Source organism: Phoenix dactylifera, chromosome 9, assembly GCF_051530095.1.
Source record: "Phoenix dactylifera cultivar Ajwa chromosome 9, Ajwa_hap1_PhDact_Kaust_v1.1, whole genome shotgun sequence".
Classification (NCBI taxonomy): Eukaryota; Viridiplantae; Streptophyta; class Magnoliopsida; order Arecales; family Arecaceae; genus Phoenix; species Phoenix dactylifera.
The window spans coordinates 7,225,154-7,248,719 of NC_143198.1; the positions used below are offsets into that span (position 1 = coordinate 7,225,154).

The 23,566-nt window shown below is 41.1% G+C and overlaps 1 protein-coding gene across 2 annotated transcripts; it reads left to right on the forward strand.

Annotated features, from left to right (window-relative positions):
• The first annotated feature begins 505 nt into the window (after positions 1–505).
• On the forward strand, positions 506–23,566 carry LOC103710512 (uncharacterized). 2 transcript variants are annotated; one of them, XM_008796248.4, is made up of 7 exons: positions 506–904; positions 12,743–12,819; positions 14,762–14,805; positions 15,007–16,409; positions 17,181–17,270; positions 17,374–17,435; positions 23,154–23,566. In XM_008796248.4, the coding sequence occupies exons 1-7, from the start codon at positions 554–556 to the stop codon at positions 23,257–23,259; spliced, it is 2,133 nt and encodes a 710-aa protein (XP_008794470.3). In that variant the 5' UTR covers positions 506–553; the 3' UTR covers positions 23,260–23,566. The 2 variants fall into 2 exon arrangements, with proteins under 2 accessions (XP_008794470.3, XP_008794472.3); XM_008796250.6 differs by having other exon boundaries at positions 12,755–12,819.

The window sequence follows — 23,566 nt, forward strand, 5'->3', positions numbered from 1 at the left end:
CTGAGGTAGGCGTCCCATTGGTCGGGGTAGGTCGGCGAATGTCTGAAGGCACTCCATGCTTGGTCGGGGGAGTCGACGAATATCTGAAGTTGGTAGAGCTTTTGACGGAGTCCCGAAGTCGTGTTGACTCTAGGCCGAAGTGAAAATTCGCTGAATTGGCGTTGACATTTACTGGGCCAAAACTAGGCGGCCTTTTAGTTGTGGACTGGACGGTCCATTTCCCTCCTATCAGGTATCATTGAATAAGATTATCGATTGTTAGCTGACTGAGTGGTCTTCTTTACTGCTCAACATTTAGAAAAGGTTCCGCAGTTTTGTCAGGGAGATATCTCTTAATTTTGCTGGCTGTGCTGATGCCAAATTGGTATAAACAGCCATTGTACCAAAAAAAAAAAAAAAAAAGAAATCCCTCTCATCAGCAACGTGCATGTCACGTGCTGAATCTTCGTTCGTCGGATGCTCTGCCAATCTCCGGAAGCTTCTGCCGAACACCTTTAAAAGACCACACATCGCCTAAACCCTAGATACCCTCCGCCTCCCTCGCCATCTGCTCATGCGGGAAAACCCCAAACGTCTCAACACATCGACTCCGTTTCTCTTCATTCCTCGCCAAATCATGCTCGAGTCCCACACCGGCGTCGTGGCCCAGGAGGAGGGCAAGGAGAGGAGGAAGGATACGGAGGCAAAGAAGGAGAAGAAGAGGAAGAAGAAGCGGTCCTCGGAAACCCTAGAAGGGGGCCCCGGGGGATCGGAAACTCTAGACCTGGATCGGGCGAGCAAAGGCGGGGGCGCGCCCCTCAAGGGGAAGGGGAAGGAAATCCTTCTTCAATCGATCGCCGCCTTCCTTGAGAGCAATGGGTTCCTCAAGACCCTCTCGGCATTCCGGTCCGAAGCCCAGCTCGAGGTACGGTTCTTTCAAGAATCCTTGATCATTACCGTCCTGCGACCACCAACGAAAAAGAAAAAAGAATTGTTTTTTGGGGGAAATTTATCGTTCACTCATAGTAAAAATTTGCTGTTAGTTGATATTATCTGTTATTTAATAATTGAAATCCTATTCTGGTGATTCTACATGGCATTTGGTCTTCTGAGGAATTTGGTTTAGATGCATTATTGATTTAGTCCCTTCAAGCTCGAATTATTTGCTGCATTGTTGTCCCCTCAGACTACGTAATCTTATGATTTATATGAGATGGCCGTGATAATTTTTGTATTAGTAAAAAATGTAAAATTGTGATTATGAACTTGTGCTACTGTAATAGTTAAGTGATTTTGATGACATGGATTGGAAGAAAAATATGGCAAAATTATAATGCTAAAATGGTTATAAGTATGCTGGACAATTCGAAATGAACATTTCTTAGGAAGCATTACAGTAGCTATTGATAAGGTGATAAAAGGATGGTGAACTCTTTATAAGTTAAAATGCAAACCTTTCTGAGTTAATCTCTATTGTGGAGTTTACAGCAATGCCATTTCTGCCTTTTGAGGATGGTTGGTGCACACATCCAACAAGCTCTAAGCCTACCTCATGAAGGTTATTGGATGTGGCAAGGATACTTGTTGAAATATACAGGAAAATATTGAGGCACCTGTTTTTAACTATGAGATTTTCCACATATGATGGGGCACGTGTGTGTGTTTGACTTTTTATGGATGTGTTGATGCTTGCTACAAGCCTACAACAATGATAATTAAAATTTCTGTTGACATTTGAAATAAGTACCTTATGGTGTTGGTTGGAGATGTCATTTACTAAATTTTGAGGTAAGTACTGGATTTGGATAAAGATGTATTCTGATTGAAATAAAAATTTGTCTCATCACCAAGTTTTTGATGGTGGATGGTTGTTTCATTAGAAGAAGGGTGTGAAGCAAAATAATCCTCCTTTCAATAAGGTTTATACTTTTTATGATATGATATTTACGAAGTCAACAAAGGTAAGTCGACACTCTAATGTAGAATTAACTGAATTACAATAGCCTTTTGCTGTATCATATATGTCATATCTGAATTCTTATGCATGAAAGGTCATCAGTTTAAGTCTAGGTTAGCCATGACCCAACTAGAAATCAACCTTTGTTGTGTCTAAAATAATTGCATATAATGCAATGTATCATGATTTATTACTTTTGTATGATAACATCTGTGGTTTTATAGTAGTGTCAAATTGCTGGACAATATCCTTCCCCTTTTCAATTCCCTTTCTGGACAAACATAAAAATGATGACCTAAATATTGTACGTGCATACGCATGTGTATGTGTGTGTGTGTGTGTGTTATGTCCAGGTGCCTAGATTTTTGTTGGTCTGTCATCTCCAATACGACAATATTTTGATACTTGGCAGCAATGCCAAGAATCCCAAGTAACTCTGGGTTCTGGGGGACTTAGAGAGTGTGCGAAACCGGAAAAGGAGGGTTAAGGACTAAGAGGTTGGAAGAGATGGGACTCTCCTAGGGATATTGTGTTAGAAATATCAAACAAGGCAGAAATTTGTTGATGTTTAGTTTGTATTGTGCAGGATAACACTGTGCATTTATTTGATGGTTATAAACCCACATTCCTTATGGAAGATGCAGCTAGGAAAGAGCTTTGTATTTGTATCTTAGGAGTTTGAAGGCATTATGTTGCTATTCTTTGCTTTTGTACCTTTTTGAAAGATATTGCTTTTTCCCTTCATATCTCTGTAAATTGCTGGTTCTAAATTGTAATATCATAATAACATCTAGTTATATTTTCTTGATGTCATTAATAGTCTTGAGCTGATAAGAATTTGGTTGTCGCTAGCAGATTTATTTGTGACATATGGTGGCAAGAGTTTACTGAAACATGTGAGCTGTTACAATTCAATTTCTTCATTGAAAAGTAGCAGGTCAATTTTAATGTGATGGTATAGGATAAAATCTAGTTTTATTCACAGTTGCTGGAAGGGAAATTGACGCAGGATGGAGGTGGGATGGTTGCTCTGATACCAAACTGGTGCAGTAGGAGATGGGTTGCAGAATTTCTCCCTCCTTTGGCAATGGTGGCTAGGGTTCTTTGTGGGTGGAAGGGAGGAGGGTGGAGCCTTCAAAAGTACTTCTGCAAAATTGGCCGTATGCTGTCAGCTGAGCTAGGGTCGACTCGAATTGAGCTGGGGTCGACTCGACCAATGTTGGGGTTGACTCGAGATCTGGGGAGTCGGCTCTCGCAGAGTTTTTAGAGAACAAGCTTTCTGTCTTTCAGCTGGGGTCGACTCGAGTATCCTTAGAGTCGACTCGAGATCTGGGGAGTCGACTCTTTCAGAGAATTCAAAAGACTTGGAGTGGGGATTCTAAAGGAAACGACGAGGGTTTGGGCGTGAGGAGTTGGCTGGATGCTGATGTGGCAATCTAAGAAGGCGTGAGCAAAGGGAGGCTTGAATTAAGGAAGGGATAAGGATAAGTTGGTTGTAGGAATCTCACCCAAACCAATCTCATCAAGGCGTGAGAGGAAGAGGCGTCTCACCCCTTTCCTTCAGCCTAGTGGCGTCACACCAAAGAAGGGGAGAGTCTCTTTCACGTAGGCAAGGATTTCCTTTCAAAAACAACACTTAAGAATTCTAATTTTTATTCTTCATACCTTTCTTTATATAGAAAGGGAGGTTGGAAAAGATAAGGACTACAACCAAAATTTAGTTAGACTCCTAACCACATGAGGACTCTTTTAAAATTTAAATTTCCTAATTGACCAATCAAACACCTTATCACCTAACTCTTGACACCCATGAATCCTTATCTTGGGTGTGTGGATTGAAACTCCACTAGGCACAACTCAACCACACGCCATGACTCCTTCCATACGCATGGGATCAAGTCCAAATTTCCTAAAACTCTCTCCCATATGACATGTGATCAATCCTAATTAATCAAAGACGCATTCAACACCTTGGACTCAATCTGATTAGGCATTGAAGGCACTAACCCATTGTGAATTAAATCACTTATTACATGGACTTAATCACATCACTACTTGGACTTAATTTTTTCTCACACACCTAGACCCAATGTGTCACGCCCAAGGGAATGAGGGTGATGCTCCTGCATCAATTCCCTCCGGCTGGAAAAAGACTCGACTCTGTCGAGTTTCGCGACTGGTAGAGCTCGTAGAGGTCCGGTTCAGCCGTTGGACTTCCTCTGTCTTCAACCATGAGCAATCTGAAATTGGTCTGTTCTTCCATTTAACTAAAAATTTTTGATATCCTCCTCGGCTTGTGGACACGATCTAATCATCCAAGATGTCTTCAATGTTGTCTTTAGGGGCTGATCGACATGGTAGTGATGGTGGTACGGCTGGAGGGTCTTCATCTTCTGCATAGTGACCTTCATAGAGCTGCAGGTTTTCAACGTTGAAGATTGGGCTGACCTGCAAGTTTTCAGGCAAATCAAGCACATATGCATTAGGTACCAATCGTTTTAGCACCTTGAAAGGGCCGGCGCGACGAGGATGAAGCTTCTGAAAAATTCTGTGGAAAAAAACGATTAGCACTCTACCGCATCATCACAAGGTCTCCTTGAATTCTAAGGGACGTCGCTTCAAGTCTGCTTATTGTTTATAAATCTCGGTGTTGGTGACCAAACGACGTCGAACTTCAGCATGGATGTTTTGTATGTGCCTAGCAAAATTCTCACCATCTTCGCTGGTCCTCGTGTTGATGGAAAGTGGAATGAGATCAATGGGCTGTCGCGGCTTCAACTCGAGAACAATCTCGAAAGGTGACAATCCTGTGGTCCGGTTGACACTGCTGTTGTAGGCAAACTCGGCATGGGGCAAAATCAGATCCATGACTTCGCATGATCCCGGACTAAGCATCGAAGAAGATTTTCAAGACTGCGGTTGACCACCTTGGTCTGCCCATCGGTTTGGGGATGATAGGCGTTGGAGAAAGAAAAACGGATGCCAAGCTTTGCCCAAAGTATCTTCCAAAAATAGCTAATGAACTTGAAATCATGATCAGATACAATGGTCTTCGGTAGCCCATGTAAGCGAATCACTTCTTTCAAGAACAAATCAGCAACTCGGAATACATCATAAATTTTTGCAAATGGCACAAAGTGAGCTATCTTGGAAAACCTGTCAACAATCACATTGATTGAATTGTGGCCTCGAACTGTCTTTGGCAAACCCAAAACGAAATCCATACTGAGATTTTTCCATGGTGAACATGGCAAGGGCAGGGGAGAATAAAGATCGGCATTAGTCTTGGATCCCTTGGCAAGTTGGCAAATGCGACACTGCTTGATGATTCGATTAACGTCCTTCCATAATGTTGGCCAATAGAATCGATCTTCCACCATGCTGATAGTCTTATCACGGCCAAAATGTCTTGCAAGACCTCCACCGTGAACCTCTCTAATGATGTAATCTGGAAGTGAAGACTCCGGGACACATAGGCGAGTGCCACGAAAGAGAAAACCGTCATGCACTGAAAATTCTGGATGCTGTCGCCGGTCTCCTACTAAAATCTCCGCAAATATGGACTGAAATTGGGCATCAGTAGGGTATAAAATTTTCAGATCATCAAACCCTATTACCTCCGCTTTCAATAGAGTTAGAATATGTGACTTTTGGCTAAGAGCATCAGCGACACGGTTCTCTGCACCTGGCCTATGTTTCAGCATGAACGTAAACTGCTGCAGCACCCCTACCCACCTGGCATGCCGTGCACTCAACTTCTTTTGGGAGTTGATGTGCTTCAGAGAGTCGTGGTCGGTGTACATGACGAACTTCCGGTGTAGGAGGTAGTGCCTCCAATGTTTAAGGGTCTAGCCCACGACGTAGAACTCGATGTCGTATGTGGAATATCAGCGCTTCGCATCATTGAGCTTATCGCTGTAGAAGGCGATGGGATGACCTTCTTGGCTTAGAACTCCATCAATTCTAATGTGGGATGCGTCACAAGCAACCTCAAATACCTGATCAAAATTTGGAAGTCGAAGAATTGGGGCTTGTGCTAGGAGTACCTTGATGTCTTCAAATGCTTTGGTGGCCGTCGGAGTCCAATGAAAGGAATCAACCCGCATACAGTTTGTGATTGGGGCCATTATGCTGTTGAAGTTCCTTATGAATCTTCGGTAGAAGGATGCCAGATCATGGAAGCTCCTCACCTCATGCACGTTGCGGGGTATAGGCCACTCTCGAATAGCTTTAATCTTTTCTGGATCGGCAGCGACTCCATTAGCTGAAATTATGAAACCGAGGAAGGAAACTTGTGGTTCGGCAAAGAAGCACTTCTTCAAGTTGATTTAAAGCTTTTCTGATCTGAGGGTGTGAAGCACTTGGCGAAGATGTTGCTGGTGTTCCTAGGGCTGGAAGTGGGCTCGGGCCGGCCCGAAGCCCATCGGGTCGGGCTGCCCTCGGGCCGGGCTATGGGCTAGGCTCAATGAATTTTGGGCCGGGCTCGGGCTGAATGATTAAGCCCATATCTATTTCGGGCTGGGCTCGGGTATTTCATTGGCCCGGCCCGGGCCCGTCCAAGCCCGAGCCCACACCCAGCTCGACTCGCAGGCCCGAATCGCAGCTAAACGCGTAAAGACGGAAAAAAGAACCAAAAACCTTGGTAAAAGGCGGAAACCTCACCGGATTGCCCTTCTCTCCTCCGCTCGCCCAAAAACCTCTAAAAGACACCATAACGAAACAAGCCAACGGAGGCGGAATTTAAAAGAAACCATCGCCGGGGAATGGATTACGCCATATGGCAAGGAGGCGTCGGAGGCGAAGAAGGGGATTCCACGAAGTGATCCCCTCGGCATCCGTGCCGTGCGCGAGCGTCCACCCCTTCTTTTTCCCTCCAATGCAAGCAAGAACTCCCCACCCCACCCCTCACCCTCCCTGCCGCAATAGAATATTATATTCCCTCATTCGTACTCATAACTCAAGTTGGGTAATTCTGACAGAGTTCGAAGGGAAACCCTTAGACAAACTGCTCCTCCGTCGCGAGTGCCATAGATTCTAACCGTGACCGCGACGCCGCCGGACTCTATGGCTGCCTCCTTCGCCGGCATCCAAGCTCCGATCCCTCGCCGGCGATGGAAAAGAGAGAGGAAATAAGTCGGCGGTTTTAGAGTTTATTTAACATCGGAACTGGCTGTAAACAACTCCTGTAAACTGGGCCGGGCTCGGGATCGGGCCGGGCTCGTCATCGGGCTGGCCCAAACGGGCCTCGGCCCGGCCCGAAGCCCGAAAAAAATTTCGGGCCGGGCTTGGGTAGGGGTGTGGCCCGGCCCGGCTCGGCCCACTTCCAGCCCTAAGTGTTCCACATGGCCACGACTGAAAATCAATGTCATCAAAATAAACAACTACAAAGCGCCCAATGTACGGTTTCAGCACTTGATTCATGACTCGCATGAAGGTGCTTGGCGCATTAGAGAGGCCTATGGGCATAACCATCCATTCAAAGAGTCCATCCTTGGTCTTGAATGTTGTTTTCCACTCGTTCTCATGTCTGATTCTGATCTAGTGGTAGCCGCTTCGAAGGTCTAACTTCGAGAAGATGATGGCTCTATTCAACAAATGCAGCATGTCGTCAAGTCGCGGGATCGAAAAACGGTACTTTATTGTAATCTTGTTGATTGCCGTGCTGTCTACAAATATCCTCCATGAACCATCCTTCTTGGGAGTAAGTAAAGTCGGGACGGCACATAGGATGAGGCTCTCTCGGATGAATTCCTTATCCAAAAGTTCTTGAACTTGGCAGTGAAGCTCTTCGTGTTCTTTAGGATTCAGCCGGTATGCAGGAAGATTCGGTAAGCTTGAACCGGACACCAAATCTATGGCATGTTGGATGTCCCTCATCGGTGGAAGCTCCTTGGGAAGCTTCTTAGGTGTTACATTAGAAAAATCATCCAATATAGACTTGAAATCAGGAGGAACAACTTCTGAAATTTCAGCTCCAACTTTTCTAGCCACTAGTGCATACGAGCTTCAATCTCTCGGCTACAAGCTTCAAAGTTTCTCATAGTTAAAACTCATTGGATTATCAGATTTTTAGGAGCAAAATCAGTGATCTGAAGGGGCTTTAATACAATTCTTTTGTTGGTACAATATAGAGAATAATAATTAGATCGACCGTTATACTCGACACTACGATCATACAACCATGGTCTTCCTAGAAGATGGCACGCCTTTATGGGTAGAACATTGCACCATACTTCATCTCGGAAGTTTTTACCAAGTGAAAACTGATCAAGCATTTTTGTTTAACAGGGATGGAGGAGTCTTCGATCCAACTTACTCGATACGGCTTTGGATGTGGTACCGATTTCAGATTCAGCTTTTTCAGCACATTTTTGGATATGATATTCATGCAGCTTTCATTGTCAATAATAAGGTTTAGGGACTTGTTGGCATGCTCGATGCGAGTGTGGAAGATATTGGTGCGCCTCCAATCTTCCTCCACGTTCTCCTCCTGTTTGCAGCCCGTAAGAATCCGTCGTACGACGCACACGGATAGATCCGAAGCTTTTAACTCAACCGCAGGGGCTTCTTCATCATGTTCTTCGCTTCCTTCATTTTCTTCTTCATTAGCGGGCTGAGAGGAAGGAGGAACTTCAGAAGGCCCTATGATCTCGTCTTCCTCACATACCAACGCAAAACGTTGGTCTTAGGTGGGGCAAACGATGGCGAAATGGCCTTGCCCGCCACACTTGTAGCATTCAACAGAGTTCTTTCCTTGCGGCGTAGATTGTGGCATAGGACCTTTACCTTTTTCATTGGCCCTTGGGGCACCTCTATCCTGATATGTACTTCGATTAATAGAGGTTTCAGATGTGAAAACAAGGGCGTTACCTCGTGGAAAAGGAACTCCTTGGTTGGTGCTGCGTTCGAAAAACCGTCGTACAACCGGTGCTTGCGCAGGGCGCCTTTGTCGCAGCTGTGATTCAACTCGAATGGCGAGTTGGTATGCCTCCTCTAGGTTGAAGATGCACGTCATCATCAACTCCCTTCTAATGTCATCTCTCAGCTCGGATCGGTACCGAGTTAGGGGCTGTCGCTCTGTCTCTGTGAGGTTGCTGCGGATCAACTCATGGAACCGGGCCGTATACTCCTCTACGGAAGAGTTTCCTTGACGATGTTTCAGAAGTTCTTCGAAGAGTGTCTCCTTATAGTTGAGGAAAAGAAACTTCTCCTTCAGACGAAATTTCATCTCCTTCCAATCATTGATAGGGGGTTGTCGGAGTCGATGAAGCTTTTCTTCAACACTATGCCACCATATGCGTGCTTAGCTCTTTAGCTTCATCTTTACGAATCGCACCTTGGTTTCATTGGACATGCTGAACTACTCGAAGTCATCTTTGAGGGACATCAGCCAATCCTGAAAGTGGGTTGGGTCCATGCTTTCACTATAATCAGCAACTTCTACGCGAACCTGCTTCATGGCTTCATCGGAGTTGTTGTGCTCCTACTGATTTTGATGAACATAGGGGTTCCTGAAATTATTTTCCATACGAGGAATATTTGGAGGTGGCATCCGCTGGCCCTTAGGTGGTCTTTGGGGTGATAGGCCCCTTGGGGAGAAAGCCTCAACATCGGGTTCACGTCCGAACGGCACTTCTAAATTTTCAGGGTGTGCAGGAACGCCATGATCATCTTCAAGATTGTTTGGCTCGGGAAGGAGGCGATCCCAAACGGTGTCCACCTTCTGATTCAAGGTAGCCACTTGCTGGGTGAGTTCATGCACGGCTTTAGCAAGTTGCCTCTCCAGATTGTAGGGGTGTTCGCTGCGAGTGCTCATGATGATCTTCGCTTTGATACCAATTGTTGCAGGACGGAGGTGGGATGGTTGCTCTGATACCAATTGACGCATGACGGAGGTGGGATGGTTGCTCTGATACCAAACTGGCGCAGTGGGAGATGGGTTGTAGAATTTCTCCCTCCTTTGGCAATGGTGGCTAGGGTTCTTTGTGGGTGGAAGAGAGGAGGGTGGAGCCTGCAAAAGTACTTCTGCAAAATTGGCCGTATGCTGTCAGCCGAGCTGGGGTCGACTCGACCAATGTTGGAGTCGACTTGAGATCTGGGGAGTCGGCTCTCGCAGAGTTTCCAGAGAATAAGCTTTCTGTCTTTCAGCTGGGGTCGACTTGAGTATCCTTGGAGTCGACTCGACTAAACTTGGAGTCGACTCGAGTATCCTTGAGTCGACTCGAGATCTGGGGAGTCGACTCTTTCAGAGAATCCAGAAGACTTGGAGTGGGGATTCTAAAGGAAACAAGGAGGGTTTGGGTGTAAGGAGTTGGCTGGATGCTGATGTGGCAGTCTAAGAAGGCGTGAGCAAAGGGAGGCTTGAATTAAGGAAGGGATAAGGATGAGTTGGTTGTGGGAGTCTCACCCAAACCAATCTCATCAAGGCGTGAGAGGAAGAGGTGTCTCACCCCTTTCCTTCAGCCTAGTGGCGTCACACCAAAGAAGGGGAGAGACTCTTTCACGTTGGCAAGGATTTCCTTTCAAAACTACACTTAAGAATTCTAATTTTTATTCTTCATACCGTTCTTTATATAGAAATGGAGGTTGGAAAAGATAAGGACTACAACCAAAATTTAGTTAGACTCCTAACCACATGAGGACTCTTTTAAAATTTAAATCTCCTAATTGACCAATCAAACACCTTATCACCTTATCACCTTATCTTGGGTGTGTGGATTGGAACTCCACTAGGCACAACTCAACCACATGCCATGACTCCTTCCATACGCATGGGATCAAGTCCAAATTTCCTAAAACTCTCTCCCATATGACATGTGATCAATCCTAATTAATCAATGACGCATTCAACGCCTTGGACTCAATCTGATTAGGCATTGAAGACACTAACCCATTGTGAATTAAATCACTTATTACATGGACTCAATCACACCACTACTTGGACTTAATTTTTCCACACTCACCTAGACCCAATGTGTCACGCCCAAGGGAATGAGGGTGATGCTCATGCATCAGAAACTGATGCAAAAAATAATGAAAGAGCAACCAACGGGAACAATGGATGAGAAAAGTCGCTAATGCTAGAGATAGGAAATGTGATCATGGAACAAACAAGTGGATTATAAAAAATGTATGCAAAAGTATGTGGAGACCATGGAGAAACAACTAAGAAACTAGTTTTCAGTGGGTTTCCGGTAGTTTCTCTATGAAGGGCCTTGTGGTAAATGACAATAAGTTAACTTTATGAAACTTGTAAAGAAACTCCTCTTTTCATATTGTTCAATTTCTTCCTATGATAAAAAAACAAAAGGTTTAATGTTTGATTTTCACAACCATGAAGGAGGCCGGTTTGTGAAACTTAGAAAAGCAAATTTATGATCCAATACATTATCCTCCTTTTCCTGCCATACTCATGTAGGGTTTGTGATGTAGGACAGCAGGTGGTTAGTGCTGTTTTTGTGCGATGGTGGACCTTGGAGCAAGGGATTAGGGTTACAGGGCAAAGGATTTTAGGGTTTTATGAGGAGGAAACAAAGCTTTTGAAGTTTCTTTCTAAAGGTAATAATGGATAACAAGGCTTTTGGTGGTGTTAAGGGATCAAAGTAGTGTAACCCAAGTATATAACAATCCAAATATAATCAGATTCTAGTTCAGTCAGCAATTGCATTAAATAAAAGCAGAAAATACAATAAAAGGAAAAAGAGTAGAAAATAGAAAGGGGAGGAAAGAAGAAAAATATGCAGAAAGAATAAGACAAAAGGGAGGGAACAGCCTGACCTTGGCTCTCTTTTTTCTTCAATCCAATTAACTCAAAAAGCTCTCCCTCAAACAAGAAGATTACAACTTTTATATAGACTCAAAAAGTCAAATCCCTAACAGCACTAAATCTGGATCCTTGAATCAAAAAAAGAAATCCTAGCCATCAATTAAACATAAGAGAGAGAAAAGATAAAATACACATCTCCAAATAAGTTGCTGCTATTGTACCATGAACAGTCTCTGTTACAGTACCATGAACAGTACCTGCTATAGTATCAGTACAATGGCTTGACATTAAAATCTTTTTGAACATCTCTACAACTCTTCATTGTAACATGAGCTCTTGGGACCTTCAAACTAATGGGTGTATGGGCTATTATATGAAAATTTTGTTGCACGTTGATCTCATGCCCAAAACTATGATTTGAGCCTTAGTTACAGGAAGAAGGTCCAGTGTAGGTATGGTGAAGCAAGTCCCTTAAAAAAATAGAAAAAAGGGAACTTCATAAAAACTCATGTCCTAGGAAACCCCAATCTATGTGGAGACGTGTCTCTCCATAATCATGGTTTTGTTAGTCTAGATAAGACTGTGCACCCTTGTGCATCTGTCAAACCTGAATATTTTTTGCATGCTTATTCATGCGTACAAAGCCAATTTTTAAAATGCTACATTTACGTATAGCATGTTCTAGTAACTAGTTGATGTGTAAATTGTGAAGTATTACCTTTTAAAGCTTCATCGCTTGCACTGTTTATAGAACAAATTGTCAAGTTCATACTCATCTTTGTATAGTTGCTACCTTCCATGCTTATTCAATCTTAAAGTTCATATTCATCGTTGTGTAGTTGCTACTTACATGTTTAGGAAATGATTTGCATGTATGGTTGCTTGGAAGGCAAACAAGCCTATTTTACATGCATCTTACTTTATTTACAGAGTTAAGATTTTGTAATATGTCATAAGTTTGTCATAGTATGCATCTTTTTAGCTACTTTGTTTTGTTATCTTACATGTATTTATCTCTCTAAGTAGATTATGCAAAATAGTTTTTGGTGCAGATGGATGGCTGGAAATCATCCATTTTGAACTTAGAGGACCTATTCAGCAAGTGCTTGGAGCCAAGGTATATGTTTTCTCATTAATTTTAGATCTTCATGAAAATGTAAACATTAGTCTATTTGAGCAACAGTGTTTTGCCTAAAGAACTAAGAGGCTAAACTAGTTTGCCCAAACTATCTTGGAGTGTAAGCTGAAAGAGAGGAAAAAGAATATTTAAGTAACTAAAGAAGAGGATAATACCCTTTTTTTCTTGTAGAAAATGACATAATGATAGAGAGAAGGTAGCTTGCATCAATTGTTGTTGATTCTATGGGCTAAGTTTATACAACCAATTAAGTGGGTGTTCAATAGGGCCTTCATTGCATTGCTTTATAGGGTTGAGAACAGCTTGGATTATATCTACTTATATTCGTATCCAAATTTAGCTGGACACTGTTAAGCATCTCTATATCAGACCGGACTTGGATTTGGATCCATATATAGACATTCAAATTTTACAAAACTGAATTTAAAGTTTTTATTTTTTTTATGTGGTTTGTATTCACATATCTGCTTTGCTATAAAGAAAATTTTAAAAAAAAAACCTTAAAACTCAAATGGTGAACAATCAAACCTGTTCATTCTTATTCCCTCTCTTTTATCTCTACGCCCTCTCTCCTGCTCGTCTTGGAGCCCTCCTCTCCAACATCCTTTCCTCTGCTCCCATCACATCTCTAAGTGGCTAGCAACCTTGTCACGGTCTTGGTAGTATTGACACTGTGCTCGTGTGGCACCGGTACCGAGACGACGAACCAAGGACGACAGAATCGGTATCGAGGGCCGTTCCGGTTGCCCGGCAGAACGAGTTGGTTCGGGCCCACGCCGTGTCGTGCTAGGCCCGTACCAACACATCTCCAGCCTCCGTCGGCCAGCCTCTCTTCTTTTCTATCCCTCTCCCTCCCTCCCCCGCTCTCTCTCTCTTTTCCTTCTCCGTCCCTTCCGGCGAGGCGTCTTGGTTTCATTGGCGGAACCATCCCGGTGCACCGTCGGTACAGCCCAAGATGCCCCGAACCGTCCGGTTTGGGGCGGTTCTACAGACCTTGCTGTGAACCAAGGTTGCACCTATTAAATTCCAATTTGTGTTCAATTTTTTTAAACAAATATGAATATGTATCATTTTGATTTGTTTTCTGTTTTTCAATATTCATTTTGAAAAAAACTTGCATATGGGAATGTGCAAATGCATGCTTAGAAAAAAAAAGCATTGACATTACTGGTCATTTCAATAACTTAATTGCTTCTGATGGATAAGATTTGGAAAAAATAGAATTCAAACAGAAAGGAATGATTGAGAGAGAAAAACGTCTATCCTTAAATTCAAACAAAATTTAAATCCAGTGGGAGAAGTATTTTTCCAAGTTTACCCATGCATACAATCTAATATGTTACATGACATCAAAAATAACCCTTGCCTGGATTAGGAGTATGGTCAACTCTATAGACAAACAGTTTTTGGAGCATGAGTTTTATTTCAAATGTCCATGCTCATATAGTGTTGTCCAGTTAAGAATAGTTGAGTTCCTTCTCTCTTGAATCATGTAATATGGAAACAGCAATAAATCCTGCTTAGATTAAGAATATGGTCTTCTTATTACGTGAAATTCTGTCATCCTATATCTAAGAAAAGAGCTCAACTCTGTAAACAATAAGAAAAATGAAAAAAGTGGTGTCATGTTTTTGGGCAACACGTTTATTTCACAGAATCAAAATATGGACTCTCTCCAATGAAATTTAAGGGTCCCCTTTGGTGTTTAAATTAACCAAAGCACTTATTCTTTTGCTGAAAGGAAGGATTTGAACCAGCCATCTTGTCTTCTAGATGGTTTTATTTATCATGCTGTGAGAAGCTTACCTAGCACTCTACTTTTTCCTGTTAAAAAAAAGAAAAAATCTGGCTTGATTTACTCCGGAGTTCTTTTACTTATGCTTCGCATTCTCATTATCTTTGGAATATTCTAAATATGCAGTAAAGGCCATGCAGAAGCTAGCATCGATTGGCTGAAAGAGCAAGGTACTTTCCTTTATTCTGATTCATGGTCCCTGTATTTGTAGTCTTTTTCTTTTTTATTGTGCATTACAACAAATTATACATATCCTTTGATGTTACAATGATGCCAAACTAAGCACGTGGTGAGATTTGCTCTTCTATGTGCTTGTTTTCTCTTTCCATTTCTTGGCTGTCATTCTGATTTCAGATCTATGAAACTTGCAGATTCAGAAAAAGTTGGTATTTCTACAGAAGCACAAAGGAAGGATATTTATAATGATGTCTCTGAACACATACACAAGAAAAAGAGAAAGAAAAGTGACGACATTGATAACAGTACAAATACTGAGTTATCTAAACCTGGACTGCCAAATGGTTCTGATGGAGTTGTTAATACTGTGGAAAAGATATCAAACAAACTAGTGGATGAGTTACAGGTAAAATCTAAGAAGAAAACAAAAAGGTCAGCTTCTGAAGATTGCTCTGTTGAAAATACTGAAGTTTCTCAAGAGAAGACCTTGAAAGAGTCGACAAGTGTGGATGATAAAACTGACTTAGAAAAGTTGAAATCAGTTGAGGGCTCATATGTTGAAACTAAAGATAAGAAAAAGAAAAAGAAATTGGTGTCTGACTCTCTTGGTGAAAATGCTGAAAAGAATCAGTTGGAAGTTAGTCATGGGACAGTTGAGAATTCTGTTCATGAAAATCAGTTGCCCCAACCCCATGAAAATGAAAAAGAAAAGAGGAAGAAGAAGCATAAGGTGGTCTCTGATTCCTGTAATGAGAAATCTGAGCCTAGTGACTATGGGAAACTTCAAGAGGCAGTTAGAGATAAAATAGAGGAACTGAAGTCTTTGACCAAGAATTCTGAGTCGACTGCCAAACATAAAGATGAAAAGAAAAAGAAAACTAAAGAAATCTCTGATTCTCTTGCTCAGAACATGGAGCAATCAGAACTGGAAGCATCTCAAAATGTGATCAACAAGAAATCAAAGGACTTCAAATCTACAGTCTATGAGAATAACACAGATTCTGAACTACTGTATTCTGTGACCATGCATCCCTCTGTCAAGGAATCATTGGATAATAAAGATTCTGAATATAAGGAGAAGAAGAAAAGGAAAGGCAAATCAACTTCTGAAAGTGCTATCAGCTTTGATCAAGCGGATGGAGGAACATCTCATAAAGATTTAAGAAAATCAGATGTCAAGAAGGAAAATGTTCCCCTATCTGAAGATAATGTCATTAAAAATGAGAAGAAAATTTCTAAGAAAAGGAAAAGATTAGCCTCTGAAGAAAAGGAGGCACTGGTAGACAATGATATTGCAGGCAAGGCATCCAAAATCAAACCAGCAGTTACTGAAGATAACAAGGAAACAGGGTCCCTTGAAAAATCTAACAAGTCTTTGACACAGTATGAGAACCCTGTTCCTGCTAAAAAGAGGAAAACAGAAGAAAACAATGAGAATACCAAACCTCTTCATGAACAATTTGATGGTAATCTTAGCACATGTGATTACCAGAAGGAAGTAGTAGGACATCAAGTGGCAAATGGGAATGGTGAAAAGAAGGAAAGGGAAGGAGGCAACTCAGCAAAAGCAATAAAGAAAGAAAAGAGTTCAGCAGAGGTGTGTACATAATTTGTTCTTCTTATTGCCTTATATAGGTTATTTCTCTTCATTTGTTGTAAAAACAAGGACTCTGGTTCGTAGCTTTATCAGGAACTCATGTAAATACCCCCACCTAAAAACCTTTTTTCTTGAAAAACAGAAATAATTATACTATCTATGCATTCTAACAGGACATCTAACTACTCTCCGTGCTTTTAATATGATATAATATATATTTTGTGCTCGTGAAAATTAATATGGGCATGTTGAGATGGCATGCAGCTTCGGTTGTAGGTTGGATACAAGTACACAACCTTTTTGAGCAAGGTGAACAGTTATTACCTTTTAAGAAAAAAACTTAAAACCTTGATGACTTGATTCTTATGTCTGTTTTTCATGGCTTGCATTTTTACCACTACCTTATTTACATTTGGGGCATCAATGACCGTTAAGCAAACCAATCTAAAAAGGCTTCTGACAGGTTTAATCCTTTTTTTGTTGTGGTTATGATAATGATCTTCTGAACTGGCCAAATAGCGGCAACATCAATGCTAAACCCAAAATCATCTCTGGCCCAGTCAAAGTATTAAATCCCCCAACTCATACTGGACTGAATGGCTGAAGTTACCTACTTACCACCTGGTGATAGAATGTCACTTGTGTTCTTGTTTTGCCGATTCTACAGTACAAATAGTTGATATCTGAAAATTGCATTCAGTAAATTCTCCAAGCCTGAGACTTCTAGCTGAAGGTACTATTCAGGTTAATAAGTTGTTGCTACTGTTGCAGCCTCAAACGGTCAATTCATTTCGAAGGGTCAAGGCGGATGATGTTCAATTTGCTGACAAGAGACTTCAAGATAATTCTTATTGGGCTAAGGTATATCTTTGTTTATCTCCTTCCATTTTTTTTAATCAAAATTCTATCAATACCTACTAGGTCTATCATACACCTAATTATCCTGGTTGGCATCATTCGGCAGGCTGGTGCAGATGATGGATATGGGGCAAAGGCACAAGAAATTCTTGGTCAAGTCAGAGGAAGGTATGTGTTTACGTTCTTCCTTGAAATCCCATTTTGGATTTTTGGAATTGTTTCTTTTGCCAGGGTGCCTATGTACGTAATCCAAGACATCAGCTCTTCCGTTAGAAGATAGAAATTATTTTAAACCAAGCTTGTCGTTCTGGTCTTCATGGAAGCTATCATTAATGCATTCAAGTAGATGGAAAATCTATGTTCACATTTAGAGGCTTGATTTGCATTGCTGGTCAGTCATTAGAACAAATTATCTAATTTCTTCATGATGAGTGAGCTTTCATCCATAAAAATAATTGGTTAATTTTTTGATAGATCGAATCATAGATTGTTTCCCAGGCCCCACAATGGTGGGAGCCTCGTACACTAGGACACCCTGAATTGTAGATAGCACAATTTTTAGATTTCTTGTTATCATATTTTATAGCATTCAATTAGCTAGTGGGTTATCTCTTGGACTGAATACTGCATGAAAATGAGTTCTTAATGGGTCCTACTGGTTCCCCTTAGAGTAAGATACTCTACATAAATAAAGGTTATATTTTGGTGGCTGTTAGGCCAATCTTTATTTCTTATTCTGTTACATTCCTGTATTACCCTTTTGTTATGACACAAGGGAGTCAGTCATGGTCTAACATATATGCTGCAATAATATTATAGTGGCTGTTATGATGATTACTAAGGCATGTGGTTATGTATTACGTATATACTATAAGCAGCCATCATGTAGCTGTCATCCTGTCGTAACGGGCGTCTTTTATTATTTTCAACATTTACAGACTAAAATGTTGTTTTAATATAATCTTGTGTAGATACACATTAATCTTGATAGTAAAAATGATATTATAATCTGTGAAGTTTTTTTTAAAAATTAAACAGTTTATTATTATTATTAACGATTATGTTCTATTATAATTATTATTTTAGACAGAGTCTAGTTAAAGGTTGCCTAGGCAAATGACATCTATTATTTTTGGAACGATCAATAATGGTACTTATGGTACGGCTGGTTCAGCTCGGGCCGGTACGGTACGTCGGTGGAAAACGGTTCGGGCCCTGGCCGGAACCAAGCGGTACAGGGGCGTACCACTACAAACCGGACTGGTTCGCACTGGAATGCCTACCAGTTTTGGCTTGTACCGGTGCGAACCGGACCAGTTCGGCAGACCTTGATAGTACCCTTCGAGCTACCTTGATTGATAACAAATGTGATTGATTTTTGAAGCCTTAGATTTCTGAAATTTGCTTTAGATTTATCTAGTTAGGGTTTTATTTTTAAGTGCTCATTTTAATTGTACGGTACAGATTATTGCAATCTCAATTTTGAATTATCAAGAGTTTTTATATTATGCCACAGCTTAAATTAATGATGAATTGAACACACAACTTGGAAGTAAGTTATGGCACCCTCTAGTTGGGTTGGGCAATAGAAAAGAAGAGAGGAAAGGAGAGACGATGTACACCCCATCTCCCTTGGCCATACATGTATCCTATCCGCAGCCTATTCCTTGCTCATAATCCATAGGGTCTGGCCATATTTGTGGGGCATTTTTTTCCGTACTTTTGAGACTCTGATTGGTTACAAGATGGTTAGGGTTCATATATATGCGTCCTTTGCATTCATTTGGAGAAGTCGGTGAAGAAAATAGAATGGATTGAGATCCAAGAGAGGAAAGAGGAGACGGATGGACACTCCATCTCCCTTGGGCATACATGTATCCTATCCACAGCCTCTTCCTTGCTCATCTATAGGGGCTGGCCATATTTGAGGGGTGTTTTTCCCCTACTTTTGAAACTCAGATTATTTGGTTACAAGATAGTTAGGGTTCATGTATGTGTCGTTTGCATTTATTTGGGGAAGTGGGTGAAGAAAATAGAATGGATTGAGATCTATTCTCCTTAGCTGAGCCACGGATGCTCTTATTCCCTCTCCCACTTAAATTCCTATGTGGAATTCCAAATTTGCTCCTCTAGAGGAGTGCTCCTTTGAAGAGATAAAGGGATGCACAAATGAGATATTTGATTATGATCCTATCAGATTCACCCTATGGGAGAGCATTTTTTTTGTTTACACGGGTCTATAGCTTTCGATGAACTCAAGATTCACCATGAATTACTCCCAAATGTCGAGGCACCATTGATTAAGAGACCTTATGCACAAGTATTAAAGAAGATAAAACATAATAATATATATATATATTTTATTAATTTGCTCACTCCATATTACATGGCTTAACTAGGGGGATACCCTTAATTTACGTCAATGAATAAATAAATAAAACTCTACATCTGATGTACATTTGAATAAATGGTGCATTATTTTTGAAAGACTTAAAGTCCACTTTGGGGACATAAAGTCAACTTGATTTAGATTTGCCCAATTAATGCAGTGGGAGATCCATTTGATTTGAAGTTATCCAGTTTAATGACATGGAGGTCAATTTGAGATTTGTATTTATCCAGTTTAATGATGTAGAGGTCGACCTGGTTTGAGTTTGCCCAGTTTAATGATGTGGAGATCAAACTTAAATTTGACCAAAGTCAGATGCTCCCATTTGAATTTAACCGGGTCCAGCGGACTAACCATAGTTTTGGTAATTTAATTGGAGTCAGAGGACTAACTCTAATTTAAACTTTCCAAGGTCAATGGAAGAACTCTAGCTTGAATTTGACCAGGGTCAGAGGACTAACTCTAGTCTTAGCTTGAATTTGAACAGAGTTAGAGGACTAACTCTAGTCATAATTTGGCTAGGGTCTGAGGGCTAGCCCTAGTTATATCAGGAAGAGGGTCACCAACTGGGGTTTGAGTGGTCGAGTTAGCAACCCTTCCATGGATGTTAGTCTAGAGGATTGACCCCACATCTTGCACAATGGACTTCGAGGACCAAGTCCAAATTTGGTTTAGAATGGGTCAGAGGACTAACCAAATTGGATGTAACTAGAGTCAGATGGCTAGCTCTAGTTTGGATTTGACTAGGGTCATGGGACCAATCATGATTTGAACTTCACAATGGACAGAGCGCTAACCCTAGCTTGTATTTAAGATAGGTTGAGTTCTAATCCTTGCTTGGATTTGAGAAGGGTCAAAGGACTACCCCTATTTGGTTTTAACTAAGACCGAGGCCAGAGGACTATCCTTAGCTTAAATTTGAGGACTAGAGAACTAACTGTGACTTGGATTTGGTTTGACCATAAACCACTCAAGTTTTGATTGGGCTTTTTGAGCCATGAATTTAATTTGGTGTTTCGTGTAAACTCTGCTTGAAATTTGATTGCCTTTTGACTTATGAACCAAGGCTGGAAAACTTTTGAGTCAAATCGTGTCTTGATGAGATCAAGTCAAAAAATAAGGCTACTGGGTCAAAAGTCAAGATGACTAGAATAGTACTAAAAGTGAGCAAGACTTGACTGAGTGTTGATGAGTCTTTCATGAATCTGTTGGATCATCAAAATCGGCCAAGTCATATTTTTAGTTTATTTTTGTTTGTTTAAGACCTTATCTCGGCCGAAGTAGGCTGAGCTGTTGCTGAGTTAAACTGGGTTGTTGCTGAGTTAGAACAAGTCATCCCTGAGTTCGTGGGAATTAAGGGTCAAGAAAGTGATGTGGAAGCGAGATCGTATTACCCCGGCAACAACTAGAGATGGCTATGATCTTTTTATGCTTATGTGAAGGACTAGTTAATCACAATAAATAAGCAAGAATATCAGCAAAATTTTAGTGTTGATCTTTTTTGTTTTAATTTAGACTTTGTATATTTTTTAGACAAAATGGCTTGGACGTGATTGATTTGAACAACTTGGAATTTTGGATGACTATTTTGCTAATGTTAGTCTGCCATTTGGTTTTGCATATAGTTTCCATCATTGAGTCTATAACATCTATATACTCTTCATTATTCTTAAAAGATTCGAGCATATTGAATTCAAATTAAGTAGATATTTAACTCAACCAAATATTTTTAGTGATTCATAGAAGCATATGTCCCTAGTTCGCCCCTTTGGAGACCCTGAATTGTAGGGACCATACTTGGGTAGTGGAATTGTTTATAGAAGCATGCATATGACTTGCTGGAGTCGCCTAGTTGACTCATCTTGAAAAATAAATTAGTAGAGGACAAGTCAAATCCAACCTCATGGCAGGGCCGGCCCGAGCCCTAGGCGACTGAGGCGGTCGCCTAAGGCCTCGGGCCAATGGAAGGCCTCCGGGAGCAGAAGCTGGCTACGAGTCTTCCCCCTTGATGGAAGGGAGGAGGGTTTCCTGGCCTGCAGAGGGGCAACTGGGGAAGTTGGGGATGGTAGTTTTGTTTTGGGTGGAGAGAGAGAGAGAGAGAGGAGGGATTTGGTTGGCTTGATACACGCCTGAAGCCACTCTTATCTTTCATCCCTTCTCTTTTTTGGTTTTGGTCTTGGTTTTCCTTCCCTCACAAGTCATTACTCCTGATCCAGCTAGGCCATCAGGAAGAAAGATAGGGGGATTGGAGATGGACTTCTTGGAGGGTGGAGATTCTTTTAATTTTCTCCTCTCGGTTTCTTCTCCCCTCTTGGGTGGTAGAGAGAGAAAAGGAGGGAGGGGGTTGAATGGCTGCTGTGCCGTGATGTTGCAGTTGCAGCTTCGGTGCTCACTTGAAGGGGGAGATGGTCCTTAGCAAAAGAAAAGGAGGGTAGAGAAAGAGAAGGAGGGAGGGGGGGTTGAATGGCTGCTGTGCCGTGATGTTGCAGTGGCTGCTTGGGTACTCACTTGAAGGGGAGATGGTGGGATGGGACTTTTACTAATTAGATAGAGTGAATTTTTCATAATGACCCTACTTTCTCTTACAGAGAGGTTCCTTTCTGGACAAATTCTTTGACCGTGAAGCGCCATGGGATGACCTTTTCCTATTCTGCTCTTGCTTCACAGGATAAACAGTATTGCCAAGAACAGTTTTATGGGCCTTTTTTTTAAGTATTTTTTTTTAATATTTTCATTCAAAAATTATATTAAACTGAAGAGGCTTTTTGTCTACCTTTATTAGATTCATGCATCTTTGTTGAAATAGTGTACTTGACAGCAATCTATTTCCATAACATTTTTTTAGGTATTTTATATTTATTAAAAAAAATATTATTAAAAAAAAGAGGCCTCATTTACTGAATTCGCCTTAGGCTCCCAGATGTATTGGGCCGCCCCTGCCTCATGGTTATCCAACCTTGGTATGAACTGTGATTTGGTTGTCCTTGAAGTTGACGTATGATTGGACCGCATTGGTTGAGTTGGCTTTAGAGCTGTATTCTTGTGTGATCCCTCCACATTTCGGACTGCATTTTTCCACTTTGGGCGGTTAGTACATTTCATACTCATTTAAGATTTTAAATTCAAAGTTGACTTATAAAAAGCGAAGATTGGTTTTATTTTGAACCTTAAGACAATAATATATATCTGTCTAAATTTCTATCATCAAGTAGAGGGAAAAAATTTGTTCAATGTGTAAATTGACAAATCAGACTCTTTAGGTTTGGTCGTGGTTAATTTGAATCTTAAAGCTTCACCCATGGTCGTTACTTCATGCCTTCTGACATGGTTCTTGATTTTTGAGGAAGTACTGGAAAAATATTTGTTACTGTACAATGATTTGCTCCATATTATCTGCATAAATGCGACTGTATTTCCTGTCATGGATCATTTAAGGTAGTGCCCTATTACCTGGTAATATACAAATGCTCAGTTATCATTTAATTTTGACGTTGCAGGGACTTCAGACATGAAAAGACCAAGAAGAAGCGTGGAACTTATAAGGGAGGACAGATTGATCTACAGTCATATTCTATAAAATTCAATTATTCAGATGAGGAATGAAGCGATGCCCGTGAAACAATCAGGTCCCAAACTTCGGTTTGCATTTGTCAGTTGTCAAGCTGTGCTTGATTTGATATACCGGGTCACTGAACATACTTGCATGCTATTGCAAAAATGAGTCCTTATAATTTTGATATTGTAGTAATTATTTTAAAATATTTAATATTTGATTATCATTATTTCCCAAAATTTTGACCTTAAATGTTAAAAGTTTTGCCACTTCTTGTACGTGGTGATCTATATTTCAAAAATTGTGATGTAAAACATCTGCAATTGATCAATTGGTTGCTGAATTTGCTCTTGATCC